The following is a 22797-nucleotide window of genomic DNA, read 5'->3' as shown; positions in this document are numbered from 1 at the left end:
TTCATCTGAAAAAGGACTGGGGCACCAAATGAGACTTTTGATGGACGAACAATGCCTGCATCCAACATCTCGTCTAGCTGCCTGCGCAGCTCCTTCAACTCAGCTGGCCCCATACGCTATGAAACTATTGCGGAAGGCTTCGCTCCTGGGGTCAACTCAATCTTGTGGTCGACCTCAAGTCTTAGTGGAAGACGCTTCAGCAATTCCAAAGGCATCACCCCCCGAAACTTCTCCATTAGTGGGGCTAGGGTCGGCGGCACTGTTGCTTCTACCTTCCTTTCTTCTGCGCGCAGTACAACTAAGAATGTTTGTTCTCCATGCTTGACACCCTTCTTCAACTGCATTGCCGATAACACCGAAGACTTGCCTTTCTTCGTAAAGCACTGCACTATGTGGGACATGTCTGACCTCATGATCGTCAACATGTTAAACTTTGGTAGCATCATAACATTCTGGTTCCGCAGAAACTCCATACCCAAAATCACCTTGAAATCGTCCAGGGGCACCACAGAGAAGTTAGCTTTGCCGACCCAATTCCCACTTGAGTAGCCACATCTCTTGCTTCGCCAAGGATGGACTTGACCTCAGAGTTTACCGTCTTGATGGCCCTCTACTTTGGCCCAGGCTTCAAGCCCAACTGTTCTGCCTCTTCTCGTGAGACAAAGTTGTGTGTGGCCCCAAAGTTTATCATTGTTGAAGTAGACTTTTCATTCATAATGACTTCCAAGTACATAAGTTCTTTATTGACCTGCATGTTCTTAACTGTGCAACTTCTAGCCGCGTTAATCGATCGCATGGCCCCCATCCTTGGTTGCATCGCTTCAATGTCACTGCATTCAGTATCATTGCATTCTTTCTGTGCAGCATTGGCTTGCCTGTCGTTCTTTACGAGGCACTTTGGGCATTGCCTGACGATATGTTTATCGCCACAGAACCAACATGTCACAACTGCACCCTTGTTGCTGTTGTTATACTTTGTGAAGTTCTGTTTCTTTTCGGATTGATGGCGTGTCGACGCCTCACCTTTATCATTGCGTTGCTCATCCTTCTTGCCTCCGTGGTCAGGCTTCTTCCCAACTTTGATTGATGGGGTGAAAGGCTTACGTTGTGTGTCAACTAAGCGCTCGGCCGCCACATATGCATCTTCCAAAATAGGGGGGTTGCTCCTTTCCACTTCAGACTGTGCCCATGACTGAAGTCCCACAATGAACCAATTGAGCATATCGTCTTTTGGCATATTAGGTATCTCCAACATAACCTTCTGGAATGTTCTAACATAGTCTTGCAACGAACCAGAGTGTTTGAGCTTACGAACCATCTGGTACGCCTGCCTTTGTGCATTTCTTGGCATGAAATAGTTGCACAACTCCATTTTGAAGTCGTCAAAGGTGTCTATCACACATTGACCCCTCTCAATGTCGATGCGCTTCCTCCTCCACCAAGTGATAGCATCTCCATCAAGTAAGGCCGCCACAGCCTTAATCCTCAGATCTTCAAGAGTCACATTCTGGATATCCAAGTAATCTTTTACTTGAAACAAGAAGTTCTCAATGGCCTTGCTATCATGAGAACCATTGAATTTTATGAGTTTTGGCACATCAATTATTGATGGCCTCTCACCATTTAGGGTCACCGTCCGCTGCAACGTACGATTCTTCAACTGAAGCTCCCCTACTTTAGTCTGCAAGTTGGTCACTGTAGTCGTCAACGAAGTGACCTGCTCCATTAGTAAGTTTATCTGCTCTTGCAGGCTTGCCACCACATCATTCAGTCCACTGAATGATTCGCATGCGTGTGAAATTGCTTTCTCATGCGAAAACACATTTTCCACCAGCTTGTTAACAGTTGCGCCCAACTCTTCTTGGCACGAGGTGAACTCATCTCCTCAGCTTCGACAATTGCCTTGTCTTTGGTGTTGCGCAAGTTTTGATAAGGCGTCACGATGTCTTGCTCACAAATCGCAGCCTGTCGGCGTGTCTGTTGACACTGACTCCGGAGTCCCTTTCCCATCACGAGAACGGGCTCTAGTACCACTTGTCACAGGCCTATTTCCTTTAATGGGTCAGCGCGGTGCGACGGTCCTTCCCCACCGTCGCAAGCCTACTTGTCAGCTCATTTGCCGATCGCGGAAGCTTGTAATCAGAGTGCAAGAGAGAATAGAGGGAGAGAAATTGCAATCACAAGAAGCAATCACAACGAGAGTGAACAAAAGAAAGCTCAATGCATTTACTTCATTTACAATTTTGCCTGCAGGCTATTACAGTTCAAGTATACGGGCTGCCCCTTCAAGGTATTGATTCACCTGAACCGGGCAACTTACATCAGACTCAACAAAAGCAAAACAGACTCTAAGCGCAACTGTACAATGTAAGTCGCAAGGGAACATGGAGTTCATTGAAAATTATGTTGTTGCCTCCCAACTGAGCTGGTGGAGGTGGCCAAATTTACTATTTTTTCTATAAAATTGGTGTTTGTTGCTGTTTGCACCGGTGTTGTATCTTGCTGCCATTTTGTGTTAGGCAAGAGGAATTTTCTTGGTGTGAGTTATTAGCATGAACAATAGCCATTGCTTTGTGATCAATGTAGACTGGTAATAGGATGCACCGGTTAGAGCATTTAGGCTCTGTTTGGGAGCCTTGTTTTGGGTTGGAATCATGGTTTCCATGCGTTGCAAAAACATGGAGTTGGTGTTGCTAACTCCATAAGCTGTTTTGGGAGATATTTGTGGATTTCAGGTGGTTTTGCCATTTCAATGAATTGGTGTAGACTCCCAAGCAGGAGTGGGTTTTTTTGAGTTAAAAACATTCAAGATCTTTATCCTTGCTGTGAATCAGATTTCAACTGCAAGGAGATCAGGACCAGCATAGAAAACAAACAGGAAAGATGTGCAAAGTTTATACACAAGAAAGTAGTGATGACTGAAACCCAATTCAGCCGCCTAAAAAAAACATAGAAAACCTCTTAATAAAAGCATTGCCAGCAACAACCCTCATAGAACTAACAAAAGCACTCCATACACTTGGACACGGGCCTAGAATGTCAAGAAAAAATGGGCAAAATCACTACAAGTAACGCTCAATCATCATAAATGAAAGAGGGTCGTTGAATCAGATAGGAAATGGGTAGAGTGCTGAGAAAAAACCAACACTCGAAACCCAAATGAAAAAATTCAACATGCGGTTTGCTTGCTGTTTTTCAAAACAAGCCGCAGCTGCTACTGATTTTTGCAACCCTAGGTTTCTTTGATAGGGAAGAAATGGAGAGAAGAGTTGTCTTAGGTAGGGAAAAGAGGTAAAGGTTCCTTGGTCTCAAACAATGATGGGCATCGTGGTTTTCGTGAATCCGCTCCAACGCTCAGCTCCCAAACACGTGTGCATAAAAAGAATTGCATTAACTTATGACCAATTCGTATTGGTTTATCAAGTTGCTTAATCTGCATGGGTCGAGGGTAGCTTTTGTAACAGGCAGCTTCACATAATAATTTATAGCTTTGATTATCGCGATTGCTTGTATCTCCTTCGTCTCAACTAGATTGGAAAATACGAGCCACTCGTTTGGCTTGTACTCAGATCATAAAGAGCTTGTTTAAACTAGTAAAAAGACTCAGCAAGGAGAACGCGAACAGGTGTTGATTTAGCTCAGCCTATACATGATTGTGAGTAGTAATAAATATAATATATATATATATATAATCACATAAATATATGTAAAATAAATAGTCACAGTGTTTGGCTTGCAAGAAGAAGTTTAGAATTTAAATCCTATTGCTTCCAGCTTTGAAACATTTTATTTTCTGTAAACGGGTCGACTTGATTTTGAGTCAATAAACCTAGATTCCAAATGCTATCTTTTTTGTAAATGAGTCAGCTTGACTCTCCACAAAAAAAAACGAGCTGAGCTTGAACACCACAAGTTGGGTTTGTTTACCAGCCGTAGTCACCTTAGAGTGAGAAACTCGGAATTGCAAAAGCAAGGTCGATGTAGTGACAATTCGAAGCAAAGTAATTAATGTTGATTTGGGTACTTTGACATGCCAGTGAAAAAAAGTTGCTTTTAGCACTGCAAGCTTGGTAATATTGAAGTGTGGGTAAATTAGTGACACAGTAAATTCATACCAGTGGCATTTCAGCCCTGACAGGCTGTTAAACGATGCTCACCCCAGAGGCACGTGATTCACTCCCTGGTCAATATTTGCCGAGCAGAAAATCCTAGTAGTTATACACTATATGAGCATTTCTTGACCCTGACCACCAAACAAATTAAGCAGCCAAACAAGTGGTCATGATGCCAAGCTTGCCGAGTCGAGATTTCCTGTGTTTCTCCTGAGGGGCCAACAGGTTTGAAATTTTCTGGTATTGTAGCTTTATACTGCACAAAGAAGCCAGTCGGTCATCATGTTAGAAGACAATATTGGTTTGCATATTTGTTTGGAAACTCGTCATGCAATTACTCAGAATTCTTGCAACACCGACAATCTCATGATTTCTAATTTGATGCAGAAGCCAGCTGTTTCCATGAGAATATGTTATCTAACATTAACTACACTTCCACTCAAGGTGGTGAGATAGTATCCTGATCTTGCAGAGTTCACTATAGAACTCACCTCTACAATGATCTGCAGAACCAACTAGACTTTACAATGTACATGACTAACTGTATAAATTGCTTAAGCCCTACATAAGTTCTTGATACATTAAATAGTTATGCTCAAGGCCCTAGTTTTACCTCAACTCAATGAGTGGGGCACAAATCGGAGCTGGACCTACATATTCATGCTTCCCAGTTTTCAGCAACATAGGTACTCATTGGTTAAGTTGGATATGTGGGCACACCCTTTCTGGTTCTCCTCTCGTCCACAGGTTACGCAGTTCACCTCGTTTCCATCCCAGAATCAAAACAATACCTGAGAGAGTGTGTGTAAATAAATGGAACAAAAACGAGAAATAAGACTCATAATCAACTTACCAAGTGTGAAAGGAACTATAAAGAGAAGGGCTGGCTGACCGGCACCATCCATTAAAGTCAGAGCAACATACGTGGTAAAAAGACCTGCTCGTGTAGGTTTTAGTTAGAGGCTGATTGCCACAGCTGTCAAAGATTATATATCATTTCAAATACAAAACAGTTCAAACATGTTAAATCTATGGAATAGATCAAAAGTATGCTTAAATCTATTAGAGGATTGTAGTGATGGTTTAAATCGATAAATCTATTAGAGGATTGTAGTGAAGGTTTAAATCGATTTAAGGATAGCTCACATACAAAACTCTACCTTATTCAGATCTATTGATCTCTGCATGCCTACTGTATACTTGACAGAGAGCTTATAATTCATTCAAGTATTTTCTGCTAATTGCATATTACATTGGAATATGATTGCTTACTGGACAGGTCTGAAAAACAAGAGCAGACAGTATACAGCCATGTGTAAGGGAGACGGTTTACCCAAAACCTCCATCTTGTTAAACCCAACATGATACCTTGTTTTTCCAATTCAATTAGCAGTCGCCATGTAACAATCTAAAATTCCTGAGCATCAAGCTATTAGATTAACAGATACGAATTTACATGAGCAACTTCAATGTGGGGATCCTAAGGGAAGTCACTCTGTTCTGAATCAATCTCACATAGTCCCAACTATCAAACTAGAACCAAACAGAAGCATGTGTCAGTTCTATAATTTAATTATGGTACAAATCTTATCCTGAGTTCAGTTGTGTACTACAGGTCCTTAGTCTCTACTAGTTAGTATATTGCATCTGAGAGAAGGGACAGTGAAACTGGACAAAGAAATGCTAAGAAGAGGAAGTGTATCTAGTTGTAAGATATACATGGGCTCCCTAAGAGAAATGATATGGATGAATTACCTGACCATATACTGACTGCTGAGAAAGTATCAGAAACAAGAGTAAAGAACTAAGCTCAAATGAAATTTACAAAGACATGAAACTTGCAGACAATTAACTACTTTTATACATGGATATCTAGATTTAGATCAGACATGCATAAGAGATAAAAGAGCTGCTGATTCATATCAATTCAGCTTATTGAAAGCAGAGATTTCTCCTAATTGTTTTAAATGTTGCTATAACCAAGGGTTTGAGACTTTAGCTAATATTACCATTATCAGATCCATTTCAGAATATTTGTAAAGTTATCTATAAGAAAAGAATCTGCCAAGTAAATATATCAGTCACACTTATAAAGCTAGTTTTGGTGTATACACTCACTATGATAAAAGAAAATGACAAAACAAAAGTCCAAAGTTCAAAACTACATAAAAGAAATATGAGTACTAAACCATAGTTTTTCTGAAAAACACAAAACAGTTTACTTTTCTTTATTTATTTGTTAACTTTTCGCTGTGTTCTATCAACAGAAATGAGCATTTCTTACCAAATCCATAAGCAATCAGCGACCATAGAAAATATCCAGATCGCAATCTTTTCTTGGCAGCCCAATCATACCTGAAAATTTGCATCAAATACAATAACTAGATTAAGAAAATCCCCAATAAAAGAAGTGTGTAGGTGGTTAAAATGACACTGAAACCCACAAAACATCAAAAAGAAAACCATAACCCATGATTATGAATCATGATCACGTGAAGTCTAGGATAAAAATAACAACACTTCAGGGCATCAACACTAGGGGAAATCCTGGCATGATTATCTTGATTGAAAACCAGAGTTCGAGAAGTATTAGACTATATTGACAGTTAATTGTTAACTGAGATTTCAAAAAAATTGTAGTTGTGTGGCGTTCCATTGACATCAGTGGAGTACTGTTATGGTTGATGTTTCTGGGCAAAATAAAATTTGTAAACAAACACAAACAACCGCTGCAATCCAACAAACAAGGTGTCTATGATGGAACACAAGAAGGAAGCCAAGGAATCTTGGAGTTCTAGGTCCCCACAAGGAGATGAATCAGCGAACTCCTAAAAAATAAATACCATTTGATTCCATGGATTATACAAATTACATCTTATGAGAAGACAATTGATGGAAAACTCTAAATTGTCCTAGCTCATAGTCACCAGTATCATTCTCGGCATGATTTTTCTCCAGAGTTTTTCTTTTTCAAAAAGTTGTTTTTCTCTGACAAATATCAAAAGTTTTAAAATTTGAAAATATATAATGACTAACAAAAATATATGAAATAATAGATTTTATAATACATTTTCACCCGGGCAACTATTTCCCACTAACTTTAGGCCACATTACAAGCCAGTTATTAGTATGCTATTGTATTGTACAATATGATATGCCATATTGTTGTGTCAGCCCTCAGACCAATATGATACTGCATCAAGTATCACCACGTTCTAATTATTGGGCCATATCGGTCTGTATGTATGATATGGTGATGTATTTGTTAAAATGTAAAACTGTACATATATGTATATATAATAATATTATATTATTATATATATATATAAATACATTTTTAATTTCTTTCTTTTCTGTATTTTTTTTCCTTTATTTTTATTTTTTGTCTTTATGTCATCTAGTTCAGTTTGAACTAGAATGACTGTTGCTAGTCAAGTCCTGTCCAGACTTGACTAGCAATAGAGCTGTTGGACTGACACATTCCAACAGCTCTAAATAGAGCTGTTGGACTGTGCCCAACAGCTCTATTGAGTCCTCTTTCAGCTGTATATATAAAGGGGTGCAGCCCCTCTTGTATTTCACTCCAATGCTTCTTAAGCAATTGGTTTTTCATATCAATAAAGAATACATTTTTATTTTTATTTTGTTTCCAGTTATACCCTTTTTAAGGGTTATGCTTTAGTGTCATTCTTGACACTTGCTCTTGTTAATCAAAGCTCGTGTTTCGAAGATCCCCATTTCATTTCATGGTATCAGAGCCGCGGAAGTACTAAATCTTGAGGAAAAGCTGCCTCGGTTTCCGTGCCCGTTTGCAAAAGTGTTCGCCACTTGAAGAGAAGTGTTTTATCACTTCATTGGAGAAGATTTCACATCTTGTTGTATTATTTTTTTTTCTTTCTTTCTCATTTTCCTTCTTGTTTCTCTTCTATCCCTATTCTTTCTCTCCTTGTAATCGATGGATGACAATGATAAAGTCACCATCATGCCTATGAAACTAAGCGATACGAACTATGTAACATGGGCTTCAATCATGAAGCACCATATATGGGGAAAAGGCTTATGGGGGATTGTGGATGGTTCCGATTCGGAACCTAAGCTATCTCTTACTAAAAAGGAGGGAGATAAAGACGTCCCTCTATCGGAAGAAGAGAAAATCAAGGCTATTGCCTCATACGAGAAGAAATGGAAAGAATGGAGAATATCTCATGCGAAGATAATGTCATGGCTTATCAATAGCGTTGACATTAAAAAATGCTCAAGTCTTGCCAAATTTGATCATGCCGATAAGGCATGGGAATACCTTAAGAATATGTATTCCCTTAAAGATATTGCACACGTGTGCAACCTCCAAGAAAAAGTTCGAATGATGACACAAGGAGACAAAACTATTCGTGAATATTACAATGGGTTGTCCGAACTTTGGGAAGAACTTTCCCTTTTAGAACCAAAGTGGCATTGTGCCGAAGACATCGAGCTTCGTCAGAAACAACTCGATGTTGAACATTTTTACCAGTTTATCACTGGATTAAGGCCGGAATTTGAAACCACTAAATCGGCCCTACTTCACCGGGGAAAAATTCCTTCTATTGTTGAAACTATTGAAGAGTTAACAATGGAAGAAAATCGTCTCCGGAAAGGTTCTTTAAAAATTGAAGATGATTCCGTTTTAGTCGTGTCTAGACCAGAGAATCATGTTCGATCATATAGGCCTCCTCACTTTAACCGACAAAATGGTGACTATGATAAGAAGAAAGTTATTTGTCATCACTGTCATGAACCGGGACACTACAGGCCACAATGTCCCAAACTTAAGGAGCTGAGAGAAAAAAGAGCTGCAATTGCTGGATCGGAGCCTAAAGATCAGGATGCACCAGTTTCCCTGGCCCAACTAATGGAGATCCTTCAGCCTCTCATCAAAGGTGCCTCTTCCTCATCTGAAGCTTCAACCGGCGCAGCAGCCTCATCTTTTTCTGATTTAGGTAAAATTTCTTGGCTTCTTGACTCTGGTGCATCTTTTCATATGACCCCAAATAATCAAAGTCTATCCAAATGTGTTAAAAATAAAACAAGTGTGTCAAAGGTCTTTACTGCTGATGGGACTTCTCTTGAAATAGAAGGAATAGGAGATTTTGAAAAAATTTATAAAACAAAAAATTTTTTTATTCCAGATATTAGACATGTTCTCAAATTAAATTTAAATCTTTTATCTGTATCTCAAATTTCTGATTATGGGTGTAATATTTCTTTTTCTTCTCATGGTTGTTGGGTACAGGATCGCCAGTCAGGCAAGCTGATTGAGGAAGGCCATAGAGAAGGAGGACTCTATTACATGAATTTTTTGGAAATGCCGAAGAAAGCTTTTTGTTATAATATTCAAAAAATAGAGTTGGAACTGTGGCATAAGAGACTTGGTCACCCACATATAGCCAAAATCCAACATTTTCCAAATCTAGGGAAATTTTGTAACTCTGAATCATTTGATTGTAAAGATTGTATTCTCGGCAAAATGAAAAGATTACCATTTCAGAACAGAACATTTTTCTCTTCAAGACCACTTGAATTAATACACTCGGATGTTTGGGGTCCTGCACCAGTAATTTCTAAAGGAGGATTTGTTTACTATGTTATTTTTGTAGATGATTTCTCCCGACATACGTGGATGTACTTTCTCAAACATAAGTCTGAAGTATTTTCATACTTTCAAACTTTTCATAATATGGTTAAAAACAAATTTCAAAATGATATTACTATTTTTCGCACAGATTCAGGGGGAGAGTTTTTATCCACAGATTTTCAAAATTATCTTAAATTGCATGGCATCACACATCAAAGATCTTGTCCTTATACACCTCAACAAAATGGACTGGCAGAACGAAAACATCGCCATATTATAGAAACCACTAGAACTTTATTAATAGCAAATCAAGTCCCTAAAGACTTTTGGGCAGAAGCTGCCTTAACTGCCACCTATCTCATTAATAGGATGCCATCTTCTTCGTTACAAAATATCACTCCCATTGAAAAACTTATGAACATTTCTCCAGACTACTCTAGATTAAGAATATTTGGGTGCAAATGTTTCATATTTACTGACAAAAATGATAAACTTTCCCCTCGTGCGATTCCCTGTGCCTTTTTAGGATATGCTGAAAACCAGAAAGGTTATAGATGTTTTGACTTCAAAAATAATAAACTATATGTGTCTAGAAATGTTTCCTTTCTTGAAAAGGAGAGCTTCTTTGATTTTAGAAAATTAAAAGACGTCACTGAGTACTCCTTTTTGCTAGATCTAACATCAACATCTGATGAATATGACCTTGATTGTAACTTTGATGATGATCCAAGAATTATTGATCTTAATGTTGAAAATGAAGAAGTTCATAGAGATACTAGTATTCAATATTCCAGGCGACAAGAGTCTAATACTCCATGTGCACTTGAGAAATATTCTAACATTCCAACTAGACAATCATCCCGGATCTCGAGGCCTCCAGAAAAGTTTGTATCATACGAGTCTTTCTCACCCACATATAGGGCAGTTATTGCATTAATTCACTCATATGAAGAACCATCCACATTTTTCAAGCAAAAAATGATATCAAATGGATAGAAGCCATGAAAGTTGAATTAGATGCACTTGAAAAGGCTTCTACATGGAATATTCAAGATCTTCCTCCAGGGAAGAAAACTATAGGATGTCGATGGGTTTATAAAATTAAAACCAAGAGTGATGGTACTCTTGAAAGATATAAAGCCCGTTTAGTAGCCAAAGGTTATGCCCAAGAATATGGGATTGATTATGAAGAAACCTTTGCTCCGGTGGCTCGTATGACTACTGTCCGAACATTAATTGCCTTAGCTTCTATCAAAAAATGGTCTATTTTTCAAATGGATGTCAAAAATGCTTTTTTAAATGGAAAGCTAGTTGAAGAAGTATATATGGAACCCCCTCCTGGTCTAAGTATTCCTAAGGGTAAAGTCCTTCGCTTAGAAAAAGCTCTTTATGGACTTAAACAAGCACCAAAAGCTTGGTATGATAGGTTTAGTCATGTTATGATTGATATTGGTTTTCAATTCTGTTTAACTGACACTGCTTTGTTTATTAAGAATTCTGATGCAGGGATCATTGTGCTTCTTCTCTATGTGGATGATATGATCATCACCGGAAGCGATAAACAGGGAGTTGAAACAATCAAAACACTTCTTAAATCTCATTTTGAAATGATTGATTTGGGCTTGTTGAGATATTTTTTAGGCATTGAAGTTGCTTATTCTCCTAGAGGATATTTATTATCTCAGACTAAATTTGCTTTTGATATTGTTTTCAGGTCTGGTATTACTGATGATAAGAAAGTTGACACTCCAGAAGTTGTTAATGTTAAAATGAAGATTGATGATGGAGAACTTCTTGCAGACCCTACTCCTTACAGACAGCTTGTCGGGGCACTTTCCTATCTATCCATTACCAGACCAGATATAGCACATGCTGTTCATACAGCAAGTCAATTTCAACATGCTCCTACTTCTGTTCATATGGGAGCAGTCATGCGTATTATCAGATACATCAAGTCCTCTCTTTCACGAGGACTTTTCTTATCTTCCTCCTCTTCTCTTGATTTAATTGCATATACTGATGCTGATTGGGGAGGTGATCCTAATAACAGACACTCAACCACTGGCTTTTGTGTCTTTTTAGGAGAATCATTAATCTCGTGGAGGTGTAAAAAGCAGCAGAAGGTATCTCTCTCATCCACCGAAGCTGAATACAGAGCCATGGCAACCACGACCATGGAAGTAGTTTGGCTCCGACGACTGCTTGCTGACATGGGAGTTGAAGCAACAAAGGCTTCACAAATGTGTTGTGACAACAAAAGTGTGATCTACATTGCCAGTAACAGAACATTCCACGAATGCACCAAACACATCGAAATAGATTGTCACTACGTCAGAGAGGAATATCTACACGGGATAATTGATCTGCCATATGTCACTTCAGAATTTCACTTTCTCTTAGACAAACTTTCGCTCATTGTACCGTAAGTTTGAGGGGGAGTGTTAAAATGTAAAACTGTACATATATGTATATATAATAATATTATATTATTATATATATATATAAATACATTTTTAATTTCTTTCTTTTCTGTATTTTTTTTCCTTTATTTTTATTTTTTGTCTTTATGTCATCTAGTTCAGTTTGAACTAGAATGACTGTTGCTAGTTCCAGACTTGACTAGCAATAGAGCTGTTGGACTGACACAGTCCAACGGCTCTTAATAGAGCTGTTAGACTGACACATTCCAACAGCTCTAAATAGATCTGTTGGACTGTGCCCAACAGCTCTATTGAGTCCTCTTTCAGCTGTGTATATAAAGGGGTGCAGCCCCTCTTGTATTTCACTCCAATGCTTCTTAAGCAATTGGTTTTTCATATCAATAAAGAATACATTTTTATTTTTATTTTGTTTCCAGTTATACCCTTTTTAAGGGTTATGCTTTAGTGTCATTCTTGACACTTGCTCTTGTTAATCAAAGCTCGTGTTTCGAAGATCCCCATTTCATTTCAGTATTGTACTCTATTGTTAATGTGTGTGTGTATATATATATATATATATATATATATATATATATATATATATATATATATATGTGGTCTTGTAGATATGTATATATGTATATGTATATACATATGTACTTTTGTAGATTATATTTCAAATTTTATTGTAAATTATTTCTTGTATTTTTACTTTTTATCTTTCTGTTTTGTAGTGTTGACTGCCCATTAGGAGGGCAGTTTGGTCAATAGCTCCCAACGGCTAGTAGATCTCTCTCTTCGCCTCCTTTTGTATATGGGACTCAAGTCCCTCATGTGATTTATGCATATTTTGTGCATTATGTTCCTTAATAAAATTATTACTTTTAAGTGTTGTGTGTGCTCTCTTTGGTACCCATAGTGGCCTATGCTTGTGAGCCCTTAGTGGCTTTTGTTAGTGCCTTTGTGCCTTGTGTTTGTGCTATTGAAGACTCTTGGATTCATGACTCTTTGCTGGACATCACACTATGTTATCAGAGTCACTAGGCTCTCGATCCTTGGACATCATTACTTTGGTGATTCAAGAGCCCGTGGTCTATCTTGCGCAATTCATGTTTCAAGTGTTCGTGATTTCACCTTTGTGCTCGTGATTCTACCTTTTTCCTTCCATTTTCCACACATTCTCATCACTCGCTTCTCTCATCTTTATTCTTCTTCGATTCCATCTATGGGGGACAAAGAGACCATCACCATTATTTCCATCAAACCATAGTTTGAAAACTCGCCGGCTCAACTCGTTAACTCGGCCCGGATCGCCCAGTTACTAGGTCATTTGTACAAAACTCGGCCAAGTTATGGGTCGAGTCAGCCGAGTTTTAGCATGACTCAGCCAAGTTTGCCCATGACTCAACCAAGTCAAGAATATATAATATATTTTGTATATAATTACATATATTAAATGAAATATAATATAAATATTATGTATATTGTATATAAAAATATGGTCATATATTAATAAAATTATACATTAAACATATTATAAAAAATATCACATAATGCATATTATATACTATATATTGGTAACATATTATAAAATATGCATAGTATATACATATATTTACATATTTTATATAAAATATAAAGTCACCAAGTTGACCAGGCCGAATCACGAGTCACTTAAGGATGAACCGAGTGACGAGTCACTGGGTTTTAAAACTATGCATCAAACTCAATGATTCCAACTATGTGATGTGGGCCTCTATCATAAAGCATCACATATAGGTGAAGGGCTTGCGGGATTAGTGGAGGGAATAAAAAGGAAGACTAAGCTATTCCTCACCGAGAGCGAAAATGGGAAGGAAGTTGCGCTTCAAGGAAAAAAATGAACGAAGTTGTTGTCGAATATGAGAAAAAGTGAAAAGAATAAAAGATGAGACACTCTAGAATCATGTCATGGATCATAAATAGCATGCACATAAAGAATTGCTCAAGCTTGGCAAAGTTTGGGTCCACTGGTGATGTGTAGAATTAGCTACGTGATATGTATACTCTTGAGGACATTTTACATGTGTAATTTGCAAGATAAAGTTAGAACTATGAGACAAGGGGATATGAGCATTAGGTAATACTATAATTGTAATATCTCGCAATTTTTCGTCTATTTTTAAATTTAATAAATATAATTTTTATTTAAATAATTATATTTTCAATGTCTGAAATTAATATAATATAGAGAAAGTATTGATAATAAGACATGATGTTGAGTTTGGACACATATGGATCTTGGACCCGTTGCCGAGATCCATGATCCATATGTGTGTAAAATTGTCTACGAAGAGACAATACACATACGAGCACAAATACTTTATAAAAGAAGTGCACGATGGCACTCTCACAACACTTGAACAAAATATGCAAAAAGCATATAAATAATAAACATGCAATAATGCATGTTAGAAAGTGACTTGGAATGCATTGGATTCAATAATGAACCCATACCTATGCACGTGAAGTGCAAACATACCCATTAAAGGGAACAACATAAGCACATAATGTGCTAATACATAAAACCCAAAAAAGGGAAAAATATGACATAAAGTCATAAGTTACATATCATTGAAGAATAAATGGAAAAGGGGTAAAAACCCCATTACAATGGAGCATAAGCTCCCTCAAGAAGTAGAAAATTCAAAGGGGAAGAGCCCCTATTTATAACCCTTTGAGGAGCCACATTGGGGGCTCCCCAACGACTCTTTTGGGGAGTCCTCCAATGTGGCGCAAACCACAAAAATCATATTTTAAAAAATAAAAACAAAAAGATAAAAGAAAGAATTACAATCATATTCCAAAATAGAATATGCGTAAAATGACTAAATTACCCCTATTGCCTAAAATAGAGAAATATATATTTTATATATATAATTAGGATAATACATATGCATATATACCATATATGAATATGTATTATACTTTATATATATAAAATATATATAATATTACAAATGTTGGATGATACATTTTAACAATGTGTGTGGATAAATAAGTTTAAAAAAAAGAATTTTGACCAAAATAAAAATATATATATTATAGATAATTTTTTTTAGTTAGAGTTTTGTTTAGAAGAAACTTCTATTTCCTTATGGAAATAGAATACCTTCTATTTCTATATGGGACGTCCCCTCAATAGGAGGAGTCCTTGTTTTATAAAAAGGGTGTGTGCCTCTCTCTCAATATTGACTTTGAGAGAGAGAGAGAGGCTGCAGGAGCGTGCTAGTCGTTTCTTCTTCAATGTGTTCTTCCTCTTCTTTCTTCACTGTCCGAATCGGCAAAGGTACAGGTCTCTCTCCCTTGGTTCGATAGGTGAGGAATCTAGTATGAGTCAATGAAAAATATAGGTTTAAGAAATAAATTTTTCTAACCTTCTTTAGGATGCATGTTTTCGATCCCGTGCTTGAGTGAAAAAAAGGGGAAAAATAAAATTGGTTTTGATAGATGATTTCTGATTTTATTAAATCCTGTTTGCTTTTGAAGTATCATAAGGTCCAGATTTCAATTTATAGGATTTGTATATATTTCTTTTTCGATCCAGGCATGTACAGATGTTTAATCTCAACATGATCCGGTTCGTGATGGTTCTTGATTGATATTTTGGCCTAAATAGGAAATCTGGTATTTTATTTTGTTGTGAAAGCTCGGTAGCTAACGTCCCAGCAAGAACAATTATATTTATTTCTTTGGTTGAATCAGGTATCTTGGTACAGTTTTTTTTTGCTGTCACATTTTTTTTACAATATTATTTAAGCATGATCAGATCGTCGTGTAAATATCTGAAAAATTTTCTGTGTTTTTGGTTTGATCAATATGAACCAGTTTGGGTGATTGAATCAGTTTGACCTGAACATGGACAGACTGTTTTTGCATGCCCAGAATTAAAGTATATTCAGATTTTTTTTCTGTATGTTCAGAGTTTCGCATACTCTGATTTTGTTTCCTGTGCATTGATGGGTACTTTTCATACATGATTCTTGTATAGATTTTTGTGTGTAGTATCATGGTAAGATCTGACTTTTTCTTGGCTGATATTTAATATCATGTAAGGTTAAATCTTACCGAGATTCGGGGTATGATCAATGTTACATAAGTGTGAGTTAATTGATTGTTTATTTCAGATTCTTGGACCATGGGTATAAGTCTGTCTGATTTTCTTTCTGCATGTGTTGAATCAGATTTCTACAAAAGCTCGAATCCAATTTATGCAAGTGTTTGAATCTAGCTTCTGATTTTGCAAATCTAAATTTATAAATATGATTTATAAGCTGTGATTACACATTTAACATTTAGATCTATGCCTTGAAGCTGAATCCCGAATTTTCAAATAGGGGTTTCTATTTAAATCTGTAAATCTGAATTTCTGTTTTGTAAATTTGAGTTTTTACTTTAACCTAAAAATCCTGTTTATTTGGTACACAATCAGGGCTTTCGATTTGGGAACATAAACTGTTTTTATATTCGATAAACCTGGAACCGTGTCATAATTAAACAAAATCTGAAATTTTATTAAACCTATGCCAAAACTTAATCTACAAAAATCTGATTGTTTCCTACAATCTGATTTCTATTAGAAGTTTTCAAATCTGGTCGGTTTTGAAAATGTAGTTGAATCTGAGCTTAATAGGTGCTGAATCTGGTCGGACCTAAAAATGTGGATTTTTGGGTTAATATGATAAATCTGAATTGCCTCTTACAATATGCATTTGTTCATGTGCTATGAATAGGGGTGGCAATCGGGTCGGGTCGGCGGGTCAGAATACCTCAACACGAACACGACCCGTTTATTAAACGGGTCGGATGTGGCAAACATGAACACAACCCATTTATTAAACGGGTAACCCGACACAACATGGTTAACCCATTTAATAAACGGGTCGGGTCAACACGACACGATTACACGACACGGCGACTTGTTTATTAAACGGTTCGACCCGATAACATAGACATTTTTGTTTACGATTTTGTTTGGTTCAGACTATTGGTCAAACAGGAGTTAGGGTTAGATAAGTTAATATATATATATATATATATATATAAACGGGTTGCGGGTTGACGGGTTCGTGTAAACGGGTTGACCCGCCCGCCTAACCCGTTTATTAAACGGGTCAAACGGGTTGGCGGGTTGGCATACCCCTAACATGAACACGACCCATTTAATAAACGGGTTAGGCGGGTCGACCCGTTTATGACACGAACCTGTTTAAGCCAAACCCTAACTCAGCTAAGAAGCGGGTTGGCGGGTCGGGTCGGATTTTGCCACCCCTAGCTATGAACATGCATTGATGTTGTGAACTGCGAACACAAATTGGTATATCTGTATGTGATTATTGTTCACCGAAATTTGTAATGTCGTTTAAATTTCGTTAAATTGTGTAGTGGTCACGTGTGAATCACTGATGGAACTTTGGAGGCCAGGTGCATATGTTGCTTATGAAATAACAAGTTTTAAATGCATTGCAAAACTGTTTTATATTGCTTTCAAATTAATTACACTGTTGAAATTGATGGGGCAAAAGCCCAAAAGTGTTAATGCATGTTGATTTGCATAACTGTTCTTGTGAAAAAAAACCTTAATTGATTAAGAATGATAAAAAAGACTAAAAAATGTAATAATTTTTTTTCTTTGATGGCCCTCTGAAATGGTAGGAACCTCGGATGGTGGTCATGGGGCACCGTAAGGATACTAAACGCCGTGTGCATTGTTTTTTCAAGAACCTGATGAGTAGTTCATGTTTCCGGCCACGGTCATAGGGAACTTCCGCCACTTTGCCTGGGAGTGGTATTGTTAGACTTAGCTGCAATTATTAATATAAAGAGAAAATGACATCAATGGATGTTGATTTCCTTATCATTCCGACATTAGGTGTTGATTTCTAATGTTCTGATTGGAGGTGTTGATTCCTGACGTTGGTCGAGGAACATGTGTGAAACCCAGTTAATAAAATACAAATTGTGTGTTAAGATACCACTGAGAATTGCCTTCAACCTCGAGAATTTGGCCTATTTTGAGTATCCGCGGGTTTTACAAAAGTGAGAACTTAAATGTGTTGCATTTAAGCAAGAACATGCATGCAAAAGCAATACTTGATAATTGAACTTAAAAAGTTATTCATGCATGTTGCATTAATTCATACATTCCTAAAATGCTTAATTTAGCATGAGATTGTTGATTGTTTTTAATTGAACTGCTTATATTGCAAGCTTATTCTGAATATGTAATGTTTGTAGAGCCCTCTTAAACTTATGTTTGATTTGATTTATGTTAATTTCCTTATTATTGGTGTTAAAGTTGGCGGCTAGGGTTTTTAAGTAAACAAGAGGGAGAGAAGAAGAGAGAGAGAGAGAGAGAGAGAAGAATAGAAATCGTTATTTCTCATTAGGGCTAATCTCACTTAAATAGAGAGATTAGCCAGCAACAAAGAATGTACAATAATACCCTTAAGAATAATAATTAAATACCAAGGACCCGACCCACTAGATATTTACTGCTTCTCAACACTCCCCCTCAAGCTGGAGCATATATATTAATAATGTTCAGCTTGTCACAACATTTTGAAAAATTTGAACTAGTTAGGGGTTTAGTGAAGACATATGCAATTTGGTTCTCTGAAGATATGTGCTTGGTACAAATGTACCCAGTTTGTACCAGGTCACGTACATAGTGACAATCCACCTCAATATGCTTTGTTCTTTCATGAAACACTGAGTTATTAGCAATATAAGTAGCAACTCTATTATCACATATCATCTCCATGGGTAATGAGACTTTCACTTGGAGATCAGTCAACACAGATTTAACCCACACCATCTCAGCAGCAGTCTGAGCCATAGCCCGATACTCTGACTCAACACTCGACCTGGCAGCAACAGTTTGTTTCTTACTTCTCCAAGTAACCAAATTTCCTTCAACAAACACACAAAATCTAGTTGTCGACTTTCAATCAACAACCGACCCTGCATAATCTGTATCTGAATAGGCAGTAACATCAAGAGAAGGATTTTGTTTAAACCATAGTCCTTTACCAGGAGATAACTTTAGATATTTGAAAATCATTGCAGCCTCCCAGTGAGCCTTTGTAGGTTTGTCCATAAACTGACTTATCTTGCTCACGGCTAAAGATATGTCTGGTCTGGTAACAGTCACATATAATAGCTTGCCAACCAATGAGCGATAACGACTACTATCCAGATACTCTGATTTTTCATCAAATAGATGAACCTTAAGATCCATAGGAATCCTTGCAGGTTTGTCACCTAACATTCTTGTCTCCTTCAGCAGATCCAAGACATATTTTCGTTGTGACAAAACCAATCCTTCTTTACCCCTTGCGACCTCTATGCCTAAGAAATATCTAAGTGGTCCCAGGTCCTTAGTCACAAAGTGTTTCTGAAGATGAGACTTTGTGTCAGCAATGTCTTTTTCACTGCTTCCTGTGACTATAATGTCATCAACATATACAATCATGACCACAATCCCTGTGTAAGACTTTTTAATGAAAAGAGAGTGGTCAGAGGCAAATCGAACAAACCCAAATGCTGACATGACCTCAGCCAGCTTGGAGAATCACGCACGGGGACTCTGTTTGAGACCATAGATTGCCTTGTTCAACTTGCATACCTTCTGACACTCCCCCTGAACTTCAAACCCAAGAGGTTGTTGCATGTAAACTGTCTCCTCCAAGTCTCCATACAGAAAAGCATTTTTCACATCAAGCTGACATAGAGGCCAACCATGGTGCACCGCGACTGACAAAACAAGGCGAATAGTCGCAAGACGAGCGACATGAGAGAATGTTTCAAAAAAGTCCACCCCATAAGTTTGAGTATAGCCTTTCGCAACCAGGCGAGCTTTAAACCTTTCAATCGATCCATCTGAGTTATACTTAATAGTATAGACCCATTTACAACCAACAATATCAGCCTCAGGTGGAGGATCAACTAAGTCCCAGGTTTGCTGAGAGAGCAGTGCATCCATTTCATCCTACATGACCTTCGCCCATTCGGGGTCCAGAAGAGCTTGATGATGATTGAGAGGAACAGATGCAACAGATAATGCTAATACAAAATTCTTCATATTTGCACCAATTCTTACCTCAGAAACAAACTGAGAAATAGGATGAAGTGTACATTGCCTTTTTCCTTTCCGAAGAGCAATAGGTAAATCATCATCAACAAGAGAACTGTCAGTAGGTTCAGGAACACTCACCTCGAGAGAGCTGATGGCACGGGCATAGAGTTGGGTGGAGCTCGATGTGTGTACACCACAGGAGGATGTTTGTAACGGGATGGAGTCGGACTGGGAACAAGAGGCTCAAAACGAACCGACTCTAATGGAAAAGGGGGAACAGGAAGAGGGAATGAATCACCTTGACTAGCCTATATTCTTGGAGAAGTACTAGAAAAATATGGGACAAACTCAAAAAATGACACATCCGCACTGACATACTCTCTCTGGGATATGGGATCATAACAACGATATTATTTTTTATGCTTAGGATACCCAAAAAAAACACATTTTATAGATTGGGAAGACAATTTATCTCGATTGGGACCAAGCTTATGAACAAAGCAGACACAACCAAACACCTTTGGTGAGACAGGGAAAAGAGGAGCTTCAGGTCTGAGAATTTGAATGGGAACACGATCCCCCACTGAGGTTGAGAGCATACGGTTTATTAGGTATCCCGCTGTTAGAACTGCATCTCCCCAATAAGATGCAGGCATATTAGACTGAATCATAAGGCAACGGGCAATATTGAGAATGTGTTTATGCTTGCGCTTCGTTACTCTATTCTGTTGCGAGGTATGAGGATAGGAAGTCGGAGGTTGGATCCCAAGATTTTTGTAAAATTGTAATAGGTCAAAGGATTTGAATTCAAGAGCATTGTCAGTGTGAACAACTTTGACGCAAGAATTAAACTGAGTTTTTATTTCAATAATCAAGGATTTTAAAATAATGGGGGCTTCAGCCCTATCTTTTAACAAGAATACCCAAGATAATCTGGAAAAATCATCTACAATGACTAAATAATAACGACACTTAGAACGACTAAGAATTCGACTTGGACCCCAAACATCAACATGAAGAAGATCAAACAAATTTTGACTCAAGGGACTCTGACTAGACGGAAATGAACTCCTATGATGCTTCCCAAGCTGACACGCTTCACACAGCAGAGTTGTGGACGGCGAGATATGAGGAATAACTCTACGCAATTTAAGCAACGGAAGATGACCAAGACGATGATGCCAAAGCAGCGGACTAGAAGAGGACTCAACTGCGGAATGGGCAGAGCCAACAGGTTAATGTAGATAGTAGACTCCACCTTCCTCATAGCCTCCACCAATCGTCTTCCCCGTCAGCAAGTCCTGAAAAGTGCAACAAGCAGGATCAAATATTACTCGACAATTCAATTGTTTCGCAACACGACTAACAAATAACAGATTTTGAGGGAATGAAGGAGCATGGAGAACATTTGATAACTGAAGAGTAGGGGAAATGGAGATATTTCCCTGGCCAACAATGGGAGAGGAACTTCCATCGGCAAGAACCACCTTTTTATGGTTAGCAACACTATCCAAATTGGAAAAATCACAAGCATTTCCACACAAATGTTGAGATGCCCCTGAATCAATAATCCACCTACTACCTTGGCAAGATAAATTATCACCTGCAGAACATGCAACATCAGCCACAGGAGGACTAGACAGACGATGTGCCAACAAATCATCATACTCAGCACGAGTGAGTGTAACCGAATCATTAGGAGGAACAACAGGAGACTCGGGTTTGGAAACTTGAGCTGTAGGAACAACTTTAGCTGAATGTGAAGGGGGTCACCCATTCTTGTCAAAGCATCTATCTTCTAAATGTCCAAATCTTCCGCAGTAGGAACATTGAAGTTTGCCACGTCCTCCTGTGCCTCGACCACGTCCCCTTCCTCATGTATTAGGAATAAAACCTCGGCCTCGACCATAGGAGACAGACATAACAGAGGTTTGTGAGTCTGACTGGGATGAGGGAAGAGACATGGCAAGCCTGCTCAGCCGATTGTATGCCTCAGCAAGAGTGGGAACATCAGATCCTGTCAACATCTGAACTTGGCAACTGAGAATTCAGCTGACAAGCCAGTAAGAAACCGTGCGACCATGGTGTGCTCCTGGTGTAACCTCTGGTTATCACAGGATAATGGTCTATGTGTATTTAGTCTCTCAAACACTGCTTTCACAGAGGCATAGTTGTAATAACCGCAATTTTTCCATTAAAAATTTTAATGTTTTAGGCGTAATATAAGCTGATTTGGGCATGGATCCAAGTTTCGGATCCATAACCCATACTTAAGTGATACCCCTTATGCATATAAACCTATTAAATATCAATATACGTAAATAAGAAAATAAATAATATATATATATATACATATAAATATATATCATTAGGTGGGGTTGTGGATCCAACTATGGGTCCACATCTTTAAATAAGGCCTGGATCCAACACGTTGTTGGATCCCGGGTGCGGGTCGCGGTTCGGACCCGGACCCGACCCACACCCTGCAAAAGGAAACGTGTGTGGGTTAAAAAAAAAGGGGGGGCAACCCGATAT

General features: G+C 38.0%; 1 protein-coding gene across 5 annotated transcripts in view; it reads right to left on the bottom strand.

Annotated features, from left to right (window-relative positions):
- Window positions 1-3981: 3981 nt before the first annotated feature.
- Window positions 3982-22797, bottom strand: part of LOC149845018 (signal peptide peptidase-like 4) — a 131822-nt gene continuing 113006 nt past the window's right edge. For 3 of the 5 annotated variants that reach the window (XM_089995446.1, XM_089995447.1, XM_089995448.1), the window contains 3 exons: window positions 6397-6467; window positions 4966-5049; window positions 4423-4903 (listed from right to left, as the gene is read on the bottom strand). In XM_089995446.1, coding sequence (XP_089851572.1) covers window positions 4803-4903; window positions 4966-5049; window positions 6397-6467 — 256 coding nt within the window. In that variant the 3' untranslated portion in view covers window positions 4423-4802. Of the gene's footprint in view, window positions 4369-4422; window positions 4904-4965; window positions 5089-6396; window positions 6468-22797 lie in introns of those variants that run through there. The other 2 variants (XR_016430161.1, XM_089995449.1) reach the window with 2 other exon arrangements.

Source organism: Nuphar pumila, chromosome 2, assembly GCF_984573655.1.
Source record: "Nuphar pumila chromosome 2, dmNupPumi1.hap1.1, whole genome shotgun sequence".
Taxonomy (NCBI): domain Eukaryota; kingdom Viridiplantae; phylum Streptophyta; class Magnoliopsida; order Nymphaeales; family Nymphaeaceae; genus Nuphar; species Nuphar pumila.
This window is presented reverse-complemented; position numbering and strand designations above follow the sequence as displayed.